Consider the following 21,206-nt stretch of genomic DNA (forward strand, 5'->3'; position numbering starts at 1 on the left):
TTGTTTACATGTTTCTTATTTTATGCTAGCTTGAGTTTTCTGTGTGACCCTAATTGTAACAGAGCATAGATGATTTGCTGCTTCTGCTTTATTGGTAATAAATAAAATAAACAGAGTGCATGTGGAGCCTTTAGGGATATCAGAATGCCTTTACAAGAGCATCCATGGCTCACAAACCATGTTTCAGGTGGGAAATGTCCATTAGCCCAGAAGACAGAGCTGCTAGAAATGGAACTTTAAGGATACAGAAGCCCTTCTCTTGCTCAGATTAGTTACCAAGTTCCCAGTGCAGCTTGGGAACAATTATTTGGTATTTGACTTTGGTATATTAATTGAATGTTAATTAATTAGGCAGTTCTCAAGAAAAGGTGATTGGTACCAGAGGAGCAGAGCAGTTTGTTAGTAAAGGAAGATGACAAGGTTTGTGGGGTTGGTGGGACACAGAGGGAAAAATGAGAAGTAATGACTCTGTTAGAAAACTACCTCATCAACTGGACAGTGAGATGGGAAACATTGCTACCTTGAAACTGCAGTGCATGCACACATCTGTCTGCCCTGTATTGTTTGAGCAGCCGTCAGTTAAGCTGAAAACTTCTGTAGGCTGAGTTTCTCTTTCCTGATGTCCTTAACTATTTTCATATTCAGCACTTAGAGATTATTTTATGTAGTTGTAATATTTTTTTCAGAATGAAGAGTGAGTGGAAGGATAGGGTAAGAGTACTTCTAGCTTAGTTCTGTTGAAGTACAAAGTTTGGATAGTATGAAAAATGGTCTTGCAACCCCCAACTTTGAAAGCAAGCATTTTTTCCCTTCAGCAGTTGTAGAGAAGTTGGCAAAGTTTGTAAGTTACACTAATCATATGAAAATTTAAAAAAAAAATCTGAGGACACCTGATAAAACATTCTTTTCCTGTAAAAATATAAAATAAAGTCAAAGCAAAGAGCAGAACCAAAAGGCAAAAGTTCCTAAAATAGCTTTTTTGAGTTCTGGCTGTGCAGTGTTAACTTTGGAAACACGTTTCTGCTATAAATTTTGGTTGTGTGGTTTTTGTAATTTTTTTTTCCCTCCTTGAAAGCCTCTCCAGATGTTTTACAGTTGTTGTTTGAAAATGTTCCATGGCAGGCACAGAGACTGCGGGCACAGAGCAGTAACCCCTTGATGTGGTGGTTGTGGTTTTTCCTTGCAAAGAGAGGAAGGTGTATGATCCTCTCTGTTCTGGGCCTCTGTTCTGTCACAAATGGTGTGACCTTCAGCACATCACCTGCTCTCAGTTTCTTTCATCTTTAAAACTTAGTCATTAAGCCATGCGGCTGGATGGCCACTTCAGCTGTCTCTGCAGGAGCTCCCTACACTGTAGCTAAGATGTCTTTTTGGGATAACTGTGAATGCAAGCCAGATTTAAATGCTTTCCCAATGCAGACTGAATTTCCTCTGTTCACAAACACAGATTTTATTTGATTGTAACAGACTTCAAAAAGTCATCTATGCCCTACCTCCGTGGCTGAAGAATCCATTCTCCCTAGATCTGTACCTGACCTTTCCTCTGCATCTCCATTTATGGAAATTCCTCACCTTATCCCTTAGGGTATTGAAGAGCATTAGGATGCTCCTTATATCTAACCTGTGTCTTTATATATTGGTGTTTCTGTGGATATAGTTAATGCTTTGTTACTCAGTAAATCAGGATACTGCTGTCAGTCTTCCCTCTTGTTTAAAAAAAAACTTAATCCAAACCCACCAAAAGCCCTGATCTATGTAATCATTTCTTGCAGGGTATGTTGATATGATGATCATTCTGATTACTTTCCTCCCCCTTCTGTGGCTGTGTATTGTGGTGGGGTAGAGAGAAAGGAGAACTGCACATCTCCCAGGCTTGGGTCCCACTCGTGCAACTGAGGAGGCTGGTTGGGTGTGCTTTGGCAGCGTAGCACAGCTACTGCCTTCACTGGCCCTCTGAGGAATCTGGTAATGCTCATTTCTGTTAGTGACTATTGGTTCAATAGTTTGGTAAGCCATAAGTTTCCTGCCATTCTGTGTTGTGTTCAGCTAGACCTAATTTCCCTTGTTGATTTATGAGAATATCATGTTAAGCAGCACCAAAGCCTGACTAAAATCTAACTAATCTGCAGTTGAGGTGTATTGTTTGGTAATGCAAAGAAAGTGTAGAGGTAAGGCATGATTTGTTTCTGAGAAGTCAATTTTGGTTGTTTTTCATTTTTACTTTCCTCTTGGTTCTTTTGAATAATTTGGGTTAGGTGAACCTCCAATTCTGCCATTATTCCTTTCCTTCTTTTAATGATAGATTCCAGATTGTCCCTCTTCCAGATTTGAATCATTGTACTGATTGTGCATGGCTTCCTTGTGTACCAGCTTTTGTTAAATTAATCTGTTGGGTTTTTTCCTACCACTTTTAGATGTTAGTGGTGGTGTTAGCTCAGGAGTTGTTTACAGTAGTAATTGCAGGGCTGAGGATAGATTAAATGAAACTGAGCCTCTCACCTGTAGGTCACTGCTTTGTCTGTAGTCAAAGATGGGTTCAAGTGTGTCAGTCTCATTTTTCAGCTGTCTGGATTATATGTGAAATTTGTTGATGACTAGAACTGGCATTACAAAACAAAAGCATACAGCAGCAATGAAAGATGCTGTTGTTCGAAATCTAAGCGGTGAAACCAACAATTGGATGAGTAAGAAAACAAGCAGTCTAATGCTATTGGAGTGCATTTCCTTGGAAAGCCTTATCCAGGATTCACTTGCTGGTAGCCTATTCACCAGTATTGTCTTCTCTTTATATAATGGGCTGTGTTTTCAGATGTAGCAGCTTGGGTAGAGCTAAGCCTAAATGAGATGCTTACATATTTTATCTGGGTCTGTACAGCATGTTTTGTGCTTGCCAAATTGAGCCATTGTTGCAATGTTTTGTAATGTATTACTTCAAAGTTAATGTAGTGAATCTGGTAAGATCCTCTGCCAAGTTTTGGCAAGTGTAGAAGGAAATTAGGGAATCCCAGTTCCACTGAAGGCATGGGGTGAGGATAGCAGTATTCAAATCTGTGTCTCCAGCATGTACTACTCCAGTTGGCAAGAGGCATTGGGGAAGCTGACATATATATGTGTCTTGAGAGGTCTTTGTGAAGAATTGAAGATATGCCAAGGCAAGCTGGACCCATATTCAAGACCAGATTTTGTACATGGTGTCAGCCTCATGCAGCAGTCCTGAAAGCACATGCTGAATAACTCTCAGGTTTGCAGTAAGGGTTTTATTGAATAAAACCTCTGTTAATTAACATGATACTACATTCAGTTTAATTAGGTATTCCCTTCATTATCTATTTTCCTGCAAACCTGCATGATTTTTTGTTTTTTAATTGTAATACATAATTGCATTACAGATCCTACTGGGGCAAAGCTGGGTATTTCTGCAGGACACAGCTGTAACTATAGTAATGAAGGAGGCATTCTTGATAAAGGACATTACTTAGACATTAGGGGTAGAAATGTGTGTCATGCCCTCTTCCACAGTGTTGAACTGTGGCTATCTACTCTGTGTTCCTGTTGTCATTAGCAGGGCAGTTCATGCCATCCAAATGAGGATCTGAGCCAGCTGCCCCCTTGCTCTACTGGGGAATTCAGTTCCATGCAGTTTGCTGCGCAGTTGCTGGGATGAGGACTTTTTAAACCTGTGTACCTTTGGAGGGGGTTCTCTTCACCACAGTGGAGCAGATTTGGTTACTTTTTAGATAAAATCACTCTAATCCAACTTACATGGATTTCTCAGCTAACATCACTGATTTTGCCTGATGGAGAAGAGCAGTCACAATCCTCAGGTGCTCCAAAAAGGCACCCAGCTGGGGTGCAAGCAAACACCTGGGACTAAGCACTGGCTCTGTGCCCTGGGCTGCTGTGTGCAAAGTGGGCATCTGCTGTTAGCCAGAGAGATAGGCCTGGGAGGAGGGATGGACTCCCTGGAACTGCGTTGGGTCCATGCTGAACAGCCAGACTGCTGTGAAATTATACTTTTGCTCTGTAATTGGCTTTGTACGTAGTCCTTTTGTGCTGTCAGTGTTGAGGCAGGCACCGAGCAGAAGCTCCTGTAATGACGGGGTAGGGCTGATCTGTCACAGGAGCAGTGCCTTGAGAGAACTGCAGAGGAGGGACAAACACAAATCTCTGCTAATGGACTGCTACATCCTGGGTTTGTGGCCTTGCTTTGCTGCCCTGACCCACTGTCCTACAGGTGAGCCAGCCATTGCCAGGCTCTGCTGGAGTGTGCAAGGAGGAGAGCTTGCAGGAAAATCAATCCTTGAAATAGTTTGGCATGACTGGTTTCTCCCTCTCCCCTTTTCCTTGCTCTTTAAAAGCAAAATGGCTTTTAAAACACAAGGAAAACATCTGATTTTCAGTTTCACAAAATTGCAAGGATTCCATCCTTTTAATGCAATTGACCTTATTTTTCTAATACTGTCAGCACATTGAGCTTTAGGTAGTTTCAATGTATTTTTCCAAACATGATACAGTTTCCTATATAGAAACTGTATTTTCCTATGTAGAAAGAATAATTTCTCTAAATAACCAAGACAATAGTTATTTCCACTCCTCTCATTCTCTTCTCATTGCTGTTTCCCTTCCCTCCCCATCAAATTACCTCACTGGATGTTTTATAAAAAACTGTATTTAGATTGCAGTCTGTAGAGGAGAGAGTAGAAAGCACTCAGAATCTCTGTATTCTACTTATCTGGAATTCTCTGTGTTAAAAAATTACAAACGTGTTTCTAAAAGCAATATAAAATTAATGGATATGATTGGTGAAAAATGATGTATTTTCTTACTTATGCTGTAAATATCTTTTCAGCCAAATGCATTTCCTTCTGAGGCATGAAACCAATCTAGCAAGATGGTGCTGAACAGATAGCTCTCCAAATCAAGCTCCTCCTTTTTTCCTAATATTTTCATTGCAGCGAGGAAGAAATACGGGTCTGCCAGTCTGCCTATTGAACTATCTACTGCAGCTTAACTGCAGCAAGGAAGCAGTAATCCTATTGTGCTCTTCCAGCAGTCTCCCGGGAAGCAGAAGGCATTGAAATTACTGAGCTGTTGTCCTATCCCCTCCTCACCTGTCTTTGTGGCTGTAAATATAGTGTCTGCCTGTAAATAGCAGTTTGCTGCACCTTTAAGCACATTCCCTAACAAGAGGCAGCGATTTACTGAGGTGATAAGCTGTAACTAATACTAGGGTATCATAATAGGTAAATAGATTAGCGCTGTGCTTCTCTGTATTTTGCTTTCTAGGGAGCCGTGGGCTCATGCACTCGGAGGTGCTTACTCTGGCACTCTGCACGGTGCTGGGTACAAGCAGGCAGTGCAGGATTGCAGCTCCCAGTGCCGGGTGGTGCAGCTGGGGAAATGCAGCAGTGCCTCTGCAGGGTACCACTGACTGCACACCCTGCTTTCTTTACTTCTTCTGCTTCCTGGCCCAAAAAGGGTTGTAATGGGCTGTACCAATCTTCTGTGCTATGGCTAAAGAATGACATTTGAGCTGCATCATCAGTATCCATCATGTAATATTTGCAGGTATGCCAGCATCATTTGTTGTCAAGAAGTATTAAGTGGTGCAAGCAACCTGGGCACGATCCGTGGCTTCACCCAGCCCAAGCTCCTTGATTTTCCTGATGGAAGGGCCCTAGCACTTACCAAGCAATTGTGATGCTACTGCTGGGTGATGGGCAGTCATGGCTATGAGGGATGGAAAGGTGCCACGGAGCAAGCAGTGGAGACCTTTCTTTCTGTACTACCTGGCAGGTTTTCAGCACAAAAGGGCCCTTACAGGAAAGGAACAGTACCAGGGGATGTGGCCGGTCCTAATAATTGTGTCGCAAATCTTGTGATATTTGGCATGTTCTTAAAGACTTGGCTCCTAGAGGCAGAGGATTAAATAACAATTGCTTCCTTTTTCTTTCAAGCAAGGCTTAGCTCTGTGGTTGCAGAGAAATGCTTAAAATGTGACTTGGGCTGACTGGGAAAAAAAATAAAAATTGCCTTCCAGCCTTCTTTCCCCTCCTTGTCCCCAGGATCCCAATGGGATACATTGCCATGCCTTATGATTTTTTTCAATGAAAGAATTTAAAAGTGTTATATTATGGACATAAAGTGTTGCCAAGTTTGGGTGTGTGGGAGTATTTATGAGTATTTTAAGGAGAGGTCAATCACATTCTGTGCGGAGACACACTCTTGCCATATCAGGTCCTCTTCAAAGAATAGAAAAACAAAAATGGGACTGGGTAGCAGCAAGCTGAATATCTCTGAACTGATATTTTTCTCTTGCTTCCTTAGGGAAACCCCTTGGGCTAGTTGTAATTGAAATCTCTCTTATTTTTAAATCTGTATTTCTGCTATTCACAAATGTGAAAGCTGAGGCTGCTTATGTCTGTGTTGGTTTCTTAACGCAGTCGTCATTAGCAAATCAGTATTGATTTATTCCTATGGAAATAGATCAGTGCTAAAACGCAATCCCATTAAGAATGATACCGGTTTTGCAGATGGAGAAAAGTAGGTCAAATATTGCACCAATCATCCCAGAGAGTGTCCCTTTAAGCCAAATAAATGTGTGAATACACTTTAACTGTCAGTACGTTATGTGATTGCCATTATTCTGCATCTTTTTGCATGAGCTAGCAGAGGCCTCTATGATTGAACAGGGGTTGAAAGAAAATATCAGTTTTGGTGTATTAACCAGGTTGTATTTTACACCTGGGCTATGTGCAGGGCTTCTTGTTGGGGCGGGGGGGTAGGGTACATTGTGCGCAGTCAAGGTTTCTTCCTTTCCTCTCATTGCAACAGTTGAGTTCCAGTTAAGCAGGAAAGGCACATCATTGTATGCAAGGGACATTGTAGCAATGCAGCAGAGGAACACGATTTAAATCTGATCATTAAACTGCCGCAGCAAGGGGCTGTGAGACACGGTGTGGATGGTCCATCTGCAAAATCTGTGCTCCTGTTGTACAAGGAGGAGGGGCGGAGGGGGAGAAAAAGCAGCTGCTTGGCTGTGCCATGAGAGGGTGAGACTGACTGTTGGCACCATCTGTAGCTGTCCTTTGTGCTTGCTGCTTTATCTGTTCATTATAGTATGATACTGAAATTCTCGTGCTTTGAGTGTAAATGAGTTGAGATACGCCTAATACTGTCAGCATAAAAAGCAGTAACTAAGTACACTAAAGATGAATAGTGTAATCTGTAAATTCATTTTGAGTTTGTTTTATCTTGCTTGAATAGCCCAGGAAGTGATGTTCTCCAGAAGCCAGCTGTACCAGATGTGTGTTGGCAGGGTATATATTCATCTTACCGAGCAGAGAGCAGAGCAGTGGAGGTGGATGGGGCAGGAGAGATGGCAGGCTGCCCTGTGTTTTCCGACAGAAGAGAGCAGACTCCTTCTAGACTCCCTCCTAGAGGGAGGATAGAGCAGGTCAGAGGGGAACTGGTAACTCCTAAGGTGACTACACACAGCTTTGTTTTCATTCCATGCACAAGTACCAACACAGGGAAGAGAGTGATTATTATACACGGTACATGAGTTGAAATGTCCCAGGGGAGGAAAGGTTGAACCTCTCCATAATGAGTGCTGTGATAGGGATGAGTAAATTTGCTAGGTTTTTTACCTGCAGTCTCTTAGTTTCTGAAAACATGAATCCTCTCCAGATAACTTGTAGAATAAAACCATCCAGCTTATCTTGAGGACCTCTTTGTTCTTTGATGGTTTACATTTTTCCTTTATAAATCTGCATACTGGGTATTGGTAATAATAACAACTCATTAAGATGTTTTCTTATCTTCACCTCACCAAAACAATGCTCTCATTGACGTATTCGTTTAACAGGAGTTACACTGCTTTTTTTCCCAAGCAGGTTTGGCTTTTGTTTGCAGATCCATGCCCTCAGATCCGTTGGGTTGTTGCTTTTTATCTTACTTGTCAAGTGCACATAGGTGTGCAGAAGGAGCAACTCCCTTCTCCCATCATAGCCTCGTCTAAGATGGATGATTCTGTAGTAATTACACTGGGCTGTGAAAGTGCTCAGCATCCACTATTACTCATCCACTATTACTCCGTGATGGCTGCGTTAAGTGTTCGGCAGAACACTTTGTTCGTGTTTCCCCAGCTCCAGCGGCTGTGGCAAGGGAAGGAGCCCTGTGAGGCAGGAATTTGTATTTCCAGGCGGCGGCAAAGGGGGAGGGGGCCTTTGTCACTGGCACATTAGTAATGATATGCCAGGGATAAAAGGTGAGTATAATTTGATCAAATGCTTGTTGACAGATTCCTTGGCTAATAGAGAAGCAGCTTAGACTGACACTCGTTGCTGGAACATTTCACAGAGCTGGAGGGGATGCTTTTTGTAGGCTGCATGTGAGGCTGACAATTTCCCAGTGACCATATTTAGTTCCGTAAAGGAACGATGTCCCTTTTTTGTCACTGCAGAGCTCTAAAATGCCTCCCTGAACACCGCTCTTGACCTTCTGCTTGATAAATGCAATAAAATTACTACCTCTTCTTTGTCCAAATGTGTGATTAATTCACAGCAATGGCCCAGGCTATAAGTATTTTTCTTGTGTGGCCATTTAACTTGAGAAAATCCAATTGTTTCTTGTACTGGAAAACCATACTTTTGTGTATGTTTTTGGTAAAGCAGGTTCCTTTTTTTCCCCCACAGATATGACTTTACAGTAAATCTCTTGGCAATTTTTTCTCTGTTAACAGTAGATGTGAGTAGCTACTGGGAAAAAAAGGTGGTGTACCCTGAAAGTATAGTTAGATACTGCTTATGTTTATGTTATTTGGTGAAAAGACAACCATTACAAAATTAAGATATGAAAGCAGAAGCCTCAGTTTTAGAGGATTCTGTACTTGTCTCTTTTAAATGAGCAAGGCTGAAATTACATCTAGAGCTCTTACTACTCTAAACCACTGTGGCAGCTTGGGTTTTCAGTCTTCTGGTTCTCACTCACCCGAATAATCTGTTGGTTTGTGTTCAGTTTGCAACACCTCAGGAAGGCACTTAGTTAAAAATTAAACATGAAGCATTTTTTTGTTCCAAGGGCTTTGTAAAGCGTCCTTTAAAAAAGAAAAAAGCCCAGGCACTTCCACTTGAGAAGTTGATTTCTTTCCACTGCAGGATTTTTCAATTAGTCTGCACTTTGTTCCAGTGAAACTCTTCACTGTGTCCTCATACCTGGCTGGCTTTTTACCAGAGCCACTTCTGATGTTGGAATTAAATAGGCAGCTTTGAGGCTTGGGTGGATGTTGCTGGAGGCTTTGTGGGGTGTCTTGGCTGGGTGCACTCATGGGAGCCAGGTTTCACTTCCAGCCACTCTCTGGGGCTCTGCTTACTGCAGAGTAGGCGGTTTCTGTAACAGGGCCTGCTCTTCCCTGAGTGTGAGTGCATAAGGGACAGGCCACATTTTCAAGAATAATGACCCTTTTCATATCTTTAGAAGGAGTTGCACGCTCTTTTTCCCTCTAAGAAATCTCTGCATCTTCATAGTTCATAAGTATGATTTTCCTGTAAGCACAGAATTACCCTCATTGACTACAAGATTAGGCACATAATGGAAATACACATTTAGGGGTTGTGCTGGGTCAGATATAGATTTAAGTGCCTAACTTTGTATCCATACATCATTCTCCCATTTATCTATTCAAGAATAGTAGCTCATAGCAGTTTTGGAAATTAATTCATGCACGTGGGTTTCTCTCCAATTAATCTTTTGAAAAAAAACAGCTGAACAGAAAAGAGATATTTTGTCTTTGCTCCCCTCTGTAAATGATGCATTTTCTATGTTTTTATTAAGTTTCTATTAGTGTGTAATTATTCTGCATTTTACTTCACTTGTAACAGCTATCCCATGTCCTTTTGCTTCATTTGTTCTTCATCTCTGTGCTGCTCAGGCAAGTTCTCTTGTGCCTCCTGGGCTGTGCAGAATGTTTGAAACTTGGATAAAAATGTTCTGGTGATACTGTAGGGCAATTGCAGACTCAGTTTGATAGGATAATGGTGTGAACGGTGGTTCATGGACAAGCTTTGCACTCCTGGTGTTTGTCTGTTCAGCTCGTGGCTCCTGTTACAGTGTCTTGCACCTGCACTGGGCTGTGCTGGTTCCTCAGATGTGTGCTCACTGTCATTTGTTCTGTTTGCACAGCACTGCTCTCCTCGTGGTGTGAGGAGCTGGGACGGCTCTTGCTGCTTCGCCACCAGAAAAGCCGGCAGAACGATCCTCCCGGGAAGCTCCCCATGCAACCCCCCATGAACTCTATGAGCTCCATGAAACCCACCCTCTCTCACAGGTGAGTCTGGGCCCAGCCTGCAGCTGTGCAGTCTGGACAGCGTGTTGTGTGACACATCTGTCACTTGAAGTGCTTGTCACCACTGATGGGGGGAGTGACACTGCTTCATGCACTGCTCAGCACTACTGACAGCAGGGTATCTGTAGTTACAGTGAGCACTAAACAAACTCAGATTTTCTCTTTGCTATTGCCCCGTGCATAGTGAAGTGACACTTCCGTCTTCAAATCTGTGCTCAGATCAAGTGGGCTTGCTTTCAAGCTTCAAGTTATGCCCTAGAGATAAACTTGTACATTATGTCTCTCATCAGACACTTGCCTGATGTTTATTGAAATACAACTGGCTTTTCTTGACATTGAAAACATTTCACTGATGCTCTGTTTTAACCGTCATTGGAAATGTATTGCATGCAAAGCAATTGTACTGTGGGTGTAGCCATAGATCAGAGGATGTCCTGTAAGTTTTGTATCAGGTGAGGATCACACAGCACTTGTGTTACTTTAGAGAAAACATGAACATTGAAGGACTCTGTAAGAAGATGATGTGAAGCCTTTGGTTATCAAGCTATGTAGAGGAGCACTATTTGTATTTCTTGTCTGCACAGCCTAGGTCAAAAGCAAAAGCTGGAGATAAATTGTAGACAGGACTGAGCATTCATTCCATGCTTTATGTTTCTAGGAGGTTTTTTCCAAGGCTTTCTTTACCTCAGCATCGCATTAAAGAAATCACAAATAGTATAGATTTGTTTTAGTGTAGAGTTTTTGTTTTAGTAAAGGACTGTGAGAGTGTAATGAATCTAAATTCTTTGTGCCTCAGTTCCATGATAGCCTGACTTGAACTTTCGTGTTACAATGGAGCTTAGGGACATCTTTATACCAGTGCATTTGCATATGCAGATTTGTCTGAAAACAACTTTTGGGGTTTGGGTTGGATATGGTTTCATTATTTTTGTTGCATTTATGGCAAAACCATGCAATCACTATGCCTTTTATTTTAGCCCTTGAGAATAAAGTTACTCCTTTTTTGAAGTATAATTAATATATCATTACTGGCTTTTCAGAGTACCTGGATTTCTTCTTTTGTAGTTGCCTATGAAATGATTGATTGTAAACATGCTTAACAAAAAAAGCCACAGAAAACTTAATGTTTTAAAATAATTTTACACTTGGGAGAAGCTTTTCAGAAGACAAAGTGGAATTAGTGGCCAGTCTGCAGAGAATGTGGTGCCGTGTATGTTCTCTTAGGTGTAATTTTGTAGTTTTTAGATGCCTGATTCTCATTTGACCTTTTAGCCTCTGTTCCTCTAGAGTCTATAAAGTAAGACTATCTCACAGGGGCTGTGTGCTACATTACTAGATAATAGATAAGATAGGCACAACTCACTTCTTTCGTGACAGTTTTCCACTGAAACTGTCACATGTCAAAAAAGAAATACTTTCTTCTACTAAACCTAAATGCCAGCATTTCCAGCAGCACCAGGCCATCCAGTATTCTGCCTGCAGTAGAGCATCCTGCCCAGTATTAGGCAGTTCCTGCATATTTCTCTCGAGTATTACCCTTGAAATGCTCTACTGGGGAAGACACTGGGAGCAATTTCCAAATTACTATTCTTTGCCTCTAAGATGCCCCTCTAGAAACAGAATTTTTGTGGCATAACTTCTTATATACAATAGCTGCAGCAGCTGCTTTGAGATTTGGAATACTTGCATCATTGCTTTGGTGTGTGCTGTTGCCTGTAATTTAACCATAACTGCTCAAAATCTCTCAGGTGGTACATTAGAATGAGACATCCTGTGTCTCTCCAACTTCTTTTTCCACCTGGAACTGTTTATTTTCATGGATGTTTTGTAATCAATCTATAAGACAGTAGTGAAGTATGGGGTGAAGAAGAATTGAGTTTTCTATTTGTTTTAATTAAACAAAAGATGAAAAGCCATAAAGTACAGTATTAACTACAATAAGTGGTGAAGCTGTTGATGAAGTGCCATTTGTATTTGCATTAGATTACATTTGGGTCAAAAGCTTAGTACTAAAGTTCACAGTATCTTATCTCTAATCCACAAGACTTTTCTGTTAATTCAAACAAAAAAAAAAGTATTTCCTGAAACAATTGATGTAGCCAGCTAATTCAAGTTTTGTGAAAGAACTAGATGTTAAATTAAAACAATCAAGAGCATATGCAAGAACCTTACTTCACAAAGGCAGTGTAGATATATGTGAGCTGCTGATTATCATTAGACACACAATTAAATCCTTCCCCATCATCAGCTGATCTTGAGTACTCCACATAGAGCTTTTTCTGCTGTTCCTTTTACCAGCAACAAAATTACCCAGAACTCTAGTCAAGGACTAGAATCCTGATGTAGCTGGCACTACAGAAACACAGCTGCTTAGTCTCAAAGTTGAACCAGGGCTCAGCTATTTAAAATAAATTGTGACTCAATAATGTATCACAAGAATCTAAATCTAAGGATTCATATTTAATAAACTATGGGCACTTACACTAGAAGTAATTCAGGTCTGGCCTGCTTTTAAAGACAATCTTTGATTTTTAAAAGTTAATTGAGCTATGAGAGAAAACTGAAGTAGACTGGTCAAGGAGGGCTTTCATAGTGTTACTGTGGGTTAAATGCACTTAGAGCAGAATGTAAGCCATACAGGATATGCACACATGCAACAAATGCTTTCAGAGTAAGGACTGTATTGTGCTAATTTCTTTCTAAATTTAGATTTTCATTAACAGAATGATCAAGTGTTGCATGTAGAAAAAAAATCAGCTAAACACTTACTGTCTAAAGTAGGGCAGCTGTTGGATTGCAAACTCCTGTGTTTTGTGAACAGAATGAGCACTGGGTTGTCAAAAGGAACCTCCCAGTCTTAGGGTTTTTTTAAGTCTTTGCAGTCTAATAGTCAGCTCAAACTTGCATGTGAGATTTTTTTATTTATTTTTGCCTTAGACCTTTTTATTGATTCATGTGAATAAACTTTACTCCTGTATTGAAGGACCAGTGTAGGACCTATCCACCTCCTTAATCCTGTATAACATCTAATTAAAGTCCTACTTAATGGATTTATGGGGAATTTAAGGAGAGCTGTTAGTCTTCAGGCTAGCCCTTCTGCACAGGAGTGAAATTTCATGCTTTCTAACTTGCAGGGCATAATGTAATTATTTGTGTTGTAGTTTTCCAATCTAACAAACTGTCTGTAATAACATACACTACTCAAGGTGTCTGATTTTTGAATTAATTTAGGGTCTTTAACAAATGCTGTTATTTAAGAACAAATTATTGTCATTATACACCTTCTGATGCTTTGATGAAGTTCCTACGTAAGATTTTATTGCATTAAGTGGTGGTCCTGTACGTGTGTATCAAATTGAATATTGGTTGAAATGGGTACAGTTCCAATCAATCCCAGCAGGAATTGCACCCTCGTTCATTTTCACATCAGTCTGACTCAGGCAAGCTCTGGGGGGCATCTCATTTCTTGCACAGCTTGTAATAAAGCTTATTTGTCAACAAAACCACCTAGAAATAGACAGCTGTTAGTTGCAGTTTAGTGTGTTGTCATGAACATCTGTAGGGTTCTTACTGTCTTCACTCTTGCTCCAAATTTTGGTCTTAGGTATTAATTGCCAGCTGTCTCACAGTTAGAGACCAAAGGGTGGCAATGCCTCTATAGAGCAGTCGTGATTGATGAAAAATATGAAGATAATGTAATTTTTATCACAAACTACTTAGTTCCAAAGGTTTAGAAAAAATTGAACAGTAGATGAAATGAAGCAATAATTCAATCTTATGGTAGATGTGTTACTTATTACCATTAATGTTTTATGTTCAGGCAATCATAAATAACTTCGAGTAGTAAGACTTACTTTAAGAGTGCTTGTTTTTAGTGCTTGTTTTGTCCTTTTTTTCCTTCCAATTTAAACTTGACTAAAAGCTGAACTTTCAAACATTCATAGGAACTCTTAGAAAAGAATGGTAATTCTGTCTAAATTTTTACTGTGTGGTGAGGCTCTTGCATTATTAACAATCAGGAGTGAGCTGGTTATAACACACCAGGACAAACAGTGTCGGAAGTTCTGTAAAGGCTGCTGCCTTTTCAATTTTGCATCATAGGCTGTTTTGACCAACAGTGATAGTCACTTTAAAAGTGTCTGGATGAGGTCAGGTGCAGCATATACACACTTTGATGAAAACAAGCACATTGTGCATGTTTTATACATCAGTTTGAAGTAGGGGGTTGCTCCATTATGTCTTGTGGCTCTGGCACACAGGGAAAATATTTGCAAAAGAATTCATAACTCTTGAGGTAAAAGATAAAATTGTTTCAAAGCCTTTTCATCTTTGTGGTTGTGGAGTTGTGAAATAAATATAATTAGGGACTGAACAGATGGTAAATCCTAATATAAAAGAATATACCCAGTAAAGAAACCTGTATTACTTGTGATTCTGCAAGAGTAGCTTTACTGCTTTTTCTGGTTTCCTTTCTGTCAAGAAATGTTAAAATTTACCATCAAGAGAGAATAGGGAAGAGTTCAGAATCAAGAAATGTTTCTGCAAAAGTGTCATTTCTTAAAGAAAAAAACCCAGAAAATTTCTTCAGAATAGTATGCCTATGCTGTAAGCATTGCAAAGACAAAACTATTTACTGATGGCTCCAAAGTATTGTCCCAAGAGTTGTTTGTCCATCTCCTCCTCTAAGTGAAACTATTGATAATAATTTTATCACATACATTTATGGGGAGGAGGTGGAAGAAAATCTTGAGTCTGTTGAAACTAAAAGCAAATTATGAGTGTTATCTCCTTGAAAACTGATAAGTGTAACCATTAGCTGTTACTAATTAAATACGGTATATTTTCATGTGAAAAATCTGCATTTCATTTTAGATAAGTTTGTGGTCAGTTCTTTTGGTAACAGGAAACAATAATGGGTAACTTGTTTTCAAATATGTATTCTTTACATGCTTGGTAAAAGGTGTAGGATAAGGATCATCTTTTCTTCTGCATGCAGAGCCTTGCACAGGTCTTCTGTAGTAATTGATGAGTCAAAGTGAGTGCTGTTGTAATAAAACTAATATATAGCAGGGCTGCAATAATTTTGTGAGGGTTTTTTTCTGATAAGTACATATAAGTGGCTATATACTCTATATTTTTCCTGGAGATGTTGTAGTCTTATGGTTTTAGTTTGTGATTTATTTATTTTTTTATTAAAAAGCGTCAGCTGGTATTTTTATAAGTAAACACTAGGCAAATATTACTTAAGGTATGTCTGCTGACTAAGGCAAAATCTGATCTTCTCAGGCTTTGTACTGTCTATGTTAGTTTTTTAAATATGGCAACAACTTTGAATAGATAGGTACCATTCTCATGTTTAGGCCATATTGAACAACTAACTCCTGAAAATGTCTGGTCAGTTGTGATTTATGTTTAGTGATTGTCACAGGGGTATCATGGCTCTTTGCATGAGGTCTGCTCTCAAAAGAAGGTGATATGTGCTGAGTCTACATGATTTTTCTTCTTCAAGCCTATTGGAAAGGTACCTTCTGTCACCTGAATGAAACCAACTGATTTCTGGTGGTAGTAGGGTTAAAAATCATTTAACTGTGGCAGCACCCCTGGCTTTTAACCATTTTGAATGTCAGCATGATAAGCCTGTGGTGACACTGAAAGCTATACTTTGCCTAGCCCTTTGTTGCAAAACTCATCAAAATCATTGGGAGTCTTTTAACTGGATTGAACACCTTTGGACAGGGAACATCAGAACTAAGTCAGCATCAGGTCCAGCCGTGAGGGTTGGCAGTCCTTGGCAGGTGCAGAGGGCTGGGGGAGGGCCAGCCCGTGGCTCAGCACAGCCTGAGTTCAGTGTGAGTTGCTGTTTTCTGGGTACCCACGCTGTGAGCATCGCGCTCCAGCCTGCCTGCCAGGAGGTGACATGGCTTCTAAGCAGGGAGGGAGCTCACAGTCTGGCACGTAAAGATTACTGACAGAAATTACGGCAAATACCTTGGCTTTTTAAACGATTTTTTGGGATATTTTTGGATAATTTGGCGGCAGGATCACAGATGTATGTTTTATCTAAGGCTTGATATTTTTATTGATGCCTTTTCTTTACGTGTATCTGTTATTCATTCACTTACATGAAAATGTCACCCTCCACAGGATTTCTGTGTAAATAGATTACAAAAGGAGTGAATTCCCAGTGCTCGATTTTGTCAATTGTTGTATTCCTGCTACTCCCGTACGCTTGGATTCTCAAGTCTCTCAGAATCGCAGTGAGAAGAAAAGGAAATAGTAATTACTATTTGCAGTGGTGGAGGGCTTTTCTAATGGTTAAAAAAAATAAAAATTGGCAATTCGAGCTAAGACTCTCCGAGCTGGTTTTCGCTAGAAATGACAACAAAGCCTGCTCGGCAGACAGAGCGCATCAGCAACCTGGGCAGATGGGTCTGTGACATTAATTAGATAGTGGCAGAGCCTTTAGCAGGAATCGGTGGTTCCTTCCCATGAAAGGGCTGTTCCGGGGATAAAGAGCAGCGCACCAGCCGGGGCAGCGTCTTGAATTCCTCGTCTCCGCCAAGCTGGGAATGCGGGGAAGGTAGCACAGCCTGTTCGTGCTCTCAGTTCCCACTTAACGCATCAGGGGAGATGCGATGTGACGGTTTGTTTGCCCGTGTCCCCGTGTCACCAACAGCATTCCACGCTGCTCTGACAGGCAGGCGGGCACGGCTCGGGCAGACGTTTCCCAGACCTGCCCCTCCGCCGTCCCTCCCCGGCCAGGTCACAGTGCCGGGCTGCCCTGCCCGTCCCGTCCCTGCCCGTCCCTGCCCTGCCCGTCCCTGCCCTGCCCGTCCCTACCCTGCCCGTCCCTGCCCTGTCCTGCCCGTCCCGTCCCTGCCCGTCCCTGCCCTGCCCGTCCCTGCCCATCCCTGCCCTGCCCGCCCGCCCCGCTCCGGGCGCTCCCCCCGGCCCGAGCCCCCAGCCCGGTCCCTGCCCCCCCAGGCTCGGCAGGGCTGTCCCTGCTCCCCCAGGCTCGGCAGGGCTGTCCCTGTCCCCCGAGCCCCCAGCCCGGTCCCTGCCCCCCCAGGCTCGGCAGGGCTGTCCCTGCTCCCCCAGGCTCGGCAGGGCTGTCCCTGTCCCCCGAGCCCCCAGCCCGGTCCCTGCCACCCCAGGCTCGGCAGGGCTGTCCCTGCTCCCCAGGCTCGGCAGGGCTGTCCCTGCTCCCCCAGGCTCGGCAGGGCTGTCCCTGCTCCCCCAGGCTCGGCAGGGCTGTCCCTGCCCCCCCAGGCTCGGCAGGGCTGCCCTGCTCCCCGGCCAGCCCCGAGCCCCCAGCCCGGCTCGGTTCCCGTAAGTTGCGGCGGTGCTGTGCTGCCCCCTCCTCCTTCTCTCCCTCCCTTCCCGCCGTGCCTCTCGAAGAAAGCGCTTTTTTTCTGTTGTCGGGGAGCGTAAATCAGCTTCATCTAAAATCTCGGAAGTGCAAGTCCATCACATCTTCCTCCGAGCCGCCTGCTACACCTTGCGTGAGTCAGACTGCAGAGCTCCCGGTGCCCTTCTCGCTGTGCGGGGCTGCTCGTGTTTCCCCCTGTCTCAGAGGCAAAAGCAGAAGTGGAATCTGCTCACGCTCTCAGCGGTTCCTTCCCCGGTTGTTGTAGCAGTCGCTGACCTCCAGGCACTATGAATAAACAGCAAAGCTGGGAACAAAAGGAGTCTTCTGGCTGCCATTATCTCACATTAACATAGCAGACGCGCTGCGGTGTGAACAATGAGAGTCTCATTCGCCGATAATCAGCGAGTACCCAGGCATTTGGATTACCAAGGCAACAGGCAATGGTAGAATACTGGGTGGGTGTGTTTTTTATTGTAAAGGAGCAGTCGGATATGGAAACCCAGGTATATTGATAAAGCAGAGCAGAAGGAATGCCTGGTGGCAGGGGGGGACTGAGGGCTTGGGGTTGCATTCCGACACACATGAGATAAATAGACATGGATGAAGCAGGTCTGTGCTGTGAGATGCAATAAAGATTAAACTGCATTTGTCAAGCTGAAAACGATCATAAGATAATTTCAGCATTTTGAAAAAGGTAACAGGTGGCATGTTAATAGCAGGGCTGTTACCGATGGATTTTGTGACTGTAATCTGGGCTGTAGTAATGCATTGCATGGTCTACTTGTGTGACAATAGAACTGGGTGTGATGGTTTAATCTTTTTCCTTTTATCAGATGGATGCTGTAGTCCCCATGTCAGACGATTGTAACCTCTTCTGCTTCTTAGAGGCAGGAGTGGGTCTCAGTAGCATTTTTGTTTCTTACCTGCATAGATGTGATCGTTTATTCCACGTGGACATAAATAATCTCTGTATCTTGGTGTGTGCACACACATGTGCGTGGACATACATGAGATCTGTGAAGCAGGACTGTGTGTGCATGCAGGGGAGATGTGGGTTTTTGCAGGTTCAAAAACTTATGAATTAATCTAATTATTTGGCCTAATGCATTTTTCTAATTTCAGGAGTTAAAATCAGATGCAGTAACTGCTGAGCAGCATGAGACTTGCAGGCATGGCTCTAAGTAATGACACTGGGTGTAGAGAGTAAGGCACCAGGAAGCAGAGCAGCAAGCGTGTCACAGCCTGATCTGTAGCAACCCAATGTGAAATGGAAGGCAGCATTCCCGCCTTGTGCAGTCATAAGTCATGCAGGCCTCACAGGCCTTGTCACAAATATAAAGAAAAAGTTAAGGGCTTTCAGCTTCCAGAGGTACTTTGTGTCACCTGCTGAACTGCCAGCTCGATTTTGCTGCCTCTGTCTCCACACAAATGCCTGTATTGTGCATATATGTGTGGCTGTGTGAATGATTATCATAAATGTGTGTGTGGATATTTAAAAGAGCAGAGGCAGGGGGTGATAGCCACCTGCTAGCAGCAGGTGCCATCCAAACCACTGAGCTGATAAATGGCTTGTTGCCTTCACCTTTTGACTGCTTCACCTGCATCTGCTCACCTACAAGGGGTTCAGAGTGCTTCTGTGTTCTCATACGGTTTGCCAGAAAACAGCCTCCTTCTTTTTACAGTGAATTATGAAATTTCTAACTGTTTTCAGTCTTCCTTTTCATGATACAGGCAACATCCAGTATTGAAACAACACTTGAGGTAATTCTTCCTTGACAGGCAAGGTCTAGGTATGGATCTGCTGTGCATTTGGACTTGGGAGAATCAACACTTTCCAAAGAGTTAAAGAACATATTCATCTGGTTGGAAAGAGTGGAGGGAATCAACAGACTTGAGAAATCATGATGGGATGTTTTTTGAAACTGTGTATTTTCTTTGTGAAATCTGGATATTTGTAGTCACATCATTAAGACGTAGAGGGAAATAAAGTCTTGTAGAATACTTCCAAATCAGCTTTTTTCATTTTAACATTACATAAAAACACCCAGTGATTTGGATGTGATAGTGTTTTAGATGTTTGCTTAGTGAAATGCAGGGTGGTGCCTTAATTTATGCCAATACAATTTAAACATCTTCAGATAATGCAAAATAGAGGAATGTATTTGAGGAAGGTTTGAATCACATAGATGGAATCAATCAAAAGCTAATTCTTGCTAGCCAACTGAAATCAGTTATTAGTATACAGACTGACTACACCACCCTCTTGCTTTCCTCATCTTGAATGTAAAAAGTTCAACTTTTTACAACATCAGCTTTTAGTTTGGTTCTGTACATCGTGTGTGATGTACAGAGGCACTTACTCTTTGTTTCATTACAATATGTCTCTGTATATCCTTGCTGACTGTAAGTGGCCTTCGTGTTCTTTCCGCTTCGGTGTCTCCTGGCTCTGCCATGTTCCTCTGTGTGAACATAGTGACAAATTGCAGAGGGTGGTTTGCAGAGCCTCCAGGAAACATGGCACAAAAGGTCAAGGGATAACTTGGTTAAATTTTGGGATTTGTTCTTTTTAATAGTAATGTGTTTATAATAGCTGTCACCTAGACTATAAACTAATCTTAGGTGTACGACTGAAACACATTGGCCAAGAGCACTGTAGGTGTATGAAGATGGTGCATGTATCTCAGGTGGGGAGGTGCTGGCTTTGTTTCTTTGAAAAAGTATCTCAATGAAAAATGACAAGTCAGTTGTTTCCTTCTAACTGTCTAGTGGTTTTCACAAAGAAAATAAAAGCAGATCTCCAAAACGTTTTTGATTGGCAGTAAGCGAAAACAAATTCTGGCTTTCAGTTGTCACAGTGGGGTTTTCTTGAATTAATACTCAAGGCTGGGGATATTTTCATTGGAACTTTGACCAAAAGAAAAAAAATAAATTCATTTGACCTGTAATTTCTGAATAGGTTGTCAGGGATTTCTAGCTTGTTGGATCGTTAGGTTTGCATGGTGCAGTGCAAATACTGAATTTGAACTGCCTTTTGGGTACAAAATTCTGAAATGCTCCAGAAGGGACTTAAACTATTATTTTTCCAGTTTCTAGTGTTAGTTTGATGGTGGTGCCCTAATCAAGAAGGCTTTCAAACTGAATTCATATTAATAAATAAAGCTACATGAGTGGCGTTCTCTCAAGAAATCCAATAAAACAAAAACTAAGCCTGAATGAAAGAAGCTGACCTGCCTAACTTGTGAGACAACCCAGACATGAAACTTATATCTTGGTCCTTCAGTTATCCAGGGCTTTCTTGCCTGTTCTGATTGTGGGATTTGTGGGTTTTTTCCACTGCAGATGCATCAGGTTGTAGGGGGGAAGCCTTGCTTGGAAGTTGTTATGGTTTCGTTTGTATTAAAGTAGTGTCACCTAGAGGCTCCTGCCAAGAATACAGGCAAGGGGTGCTGAGCACCTGAGCACACATCTGCCCAGAGGCAGAGCAAGGTGCAG

The 21,206-nt window shown here is 42.1% G+C and overlaps 1 protein-coding gene across 7 annotated transcripts in view; it reads left to right on the forward strand.

Moving 5' to 3' along the window:
- Positions 1 to 21,206, forward strand: part of ZMIZ1 (zinc finger MIZ-type containing 1) — a 340,131-nt gene that overhangs the window by 278,129 nt on the left and 40,796 nt on the right. For 6 of the 7 annotated variants that reach the window (XM_033066444.2, XM_033066443.1, XM_033066447.2 and 3 more), the window contains one exon: positions 10,183 to 10,327. In XM_033066444.2, coding sequence (XP_032922335.1) covers positions 10,183 to 10,327 — 145 coding nt within the window. Of the gene's footprint in view, positions 1 to 10,182; positions 10,328 to 17,692; positions 18,170 to 21,206 lie in introns of those variants that run through there. The other variant, XM_033066450.2, reaches the window with a different exon arrangement.

Source organism: Catharus ustulatus, chromosome 8 (assembly GCF_009819885.2).
Source record: "Catharus ustulatus isolate bCatUst1 chromosome 8, bCatUst1.pri.v2, whole genome shotgun sequence".
NCBI classification, from domain to species: domain Eukaryota; kingdom Metazoa; phylum Chordata; class Aves; order Passeriformes; family Turdidae; genus Catharus; species Catharus ustulatus.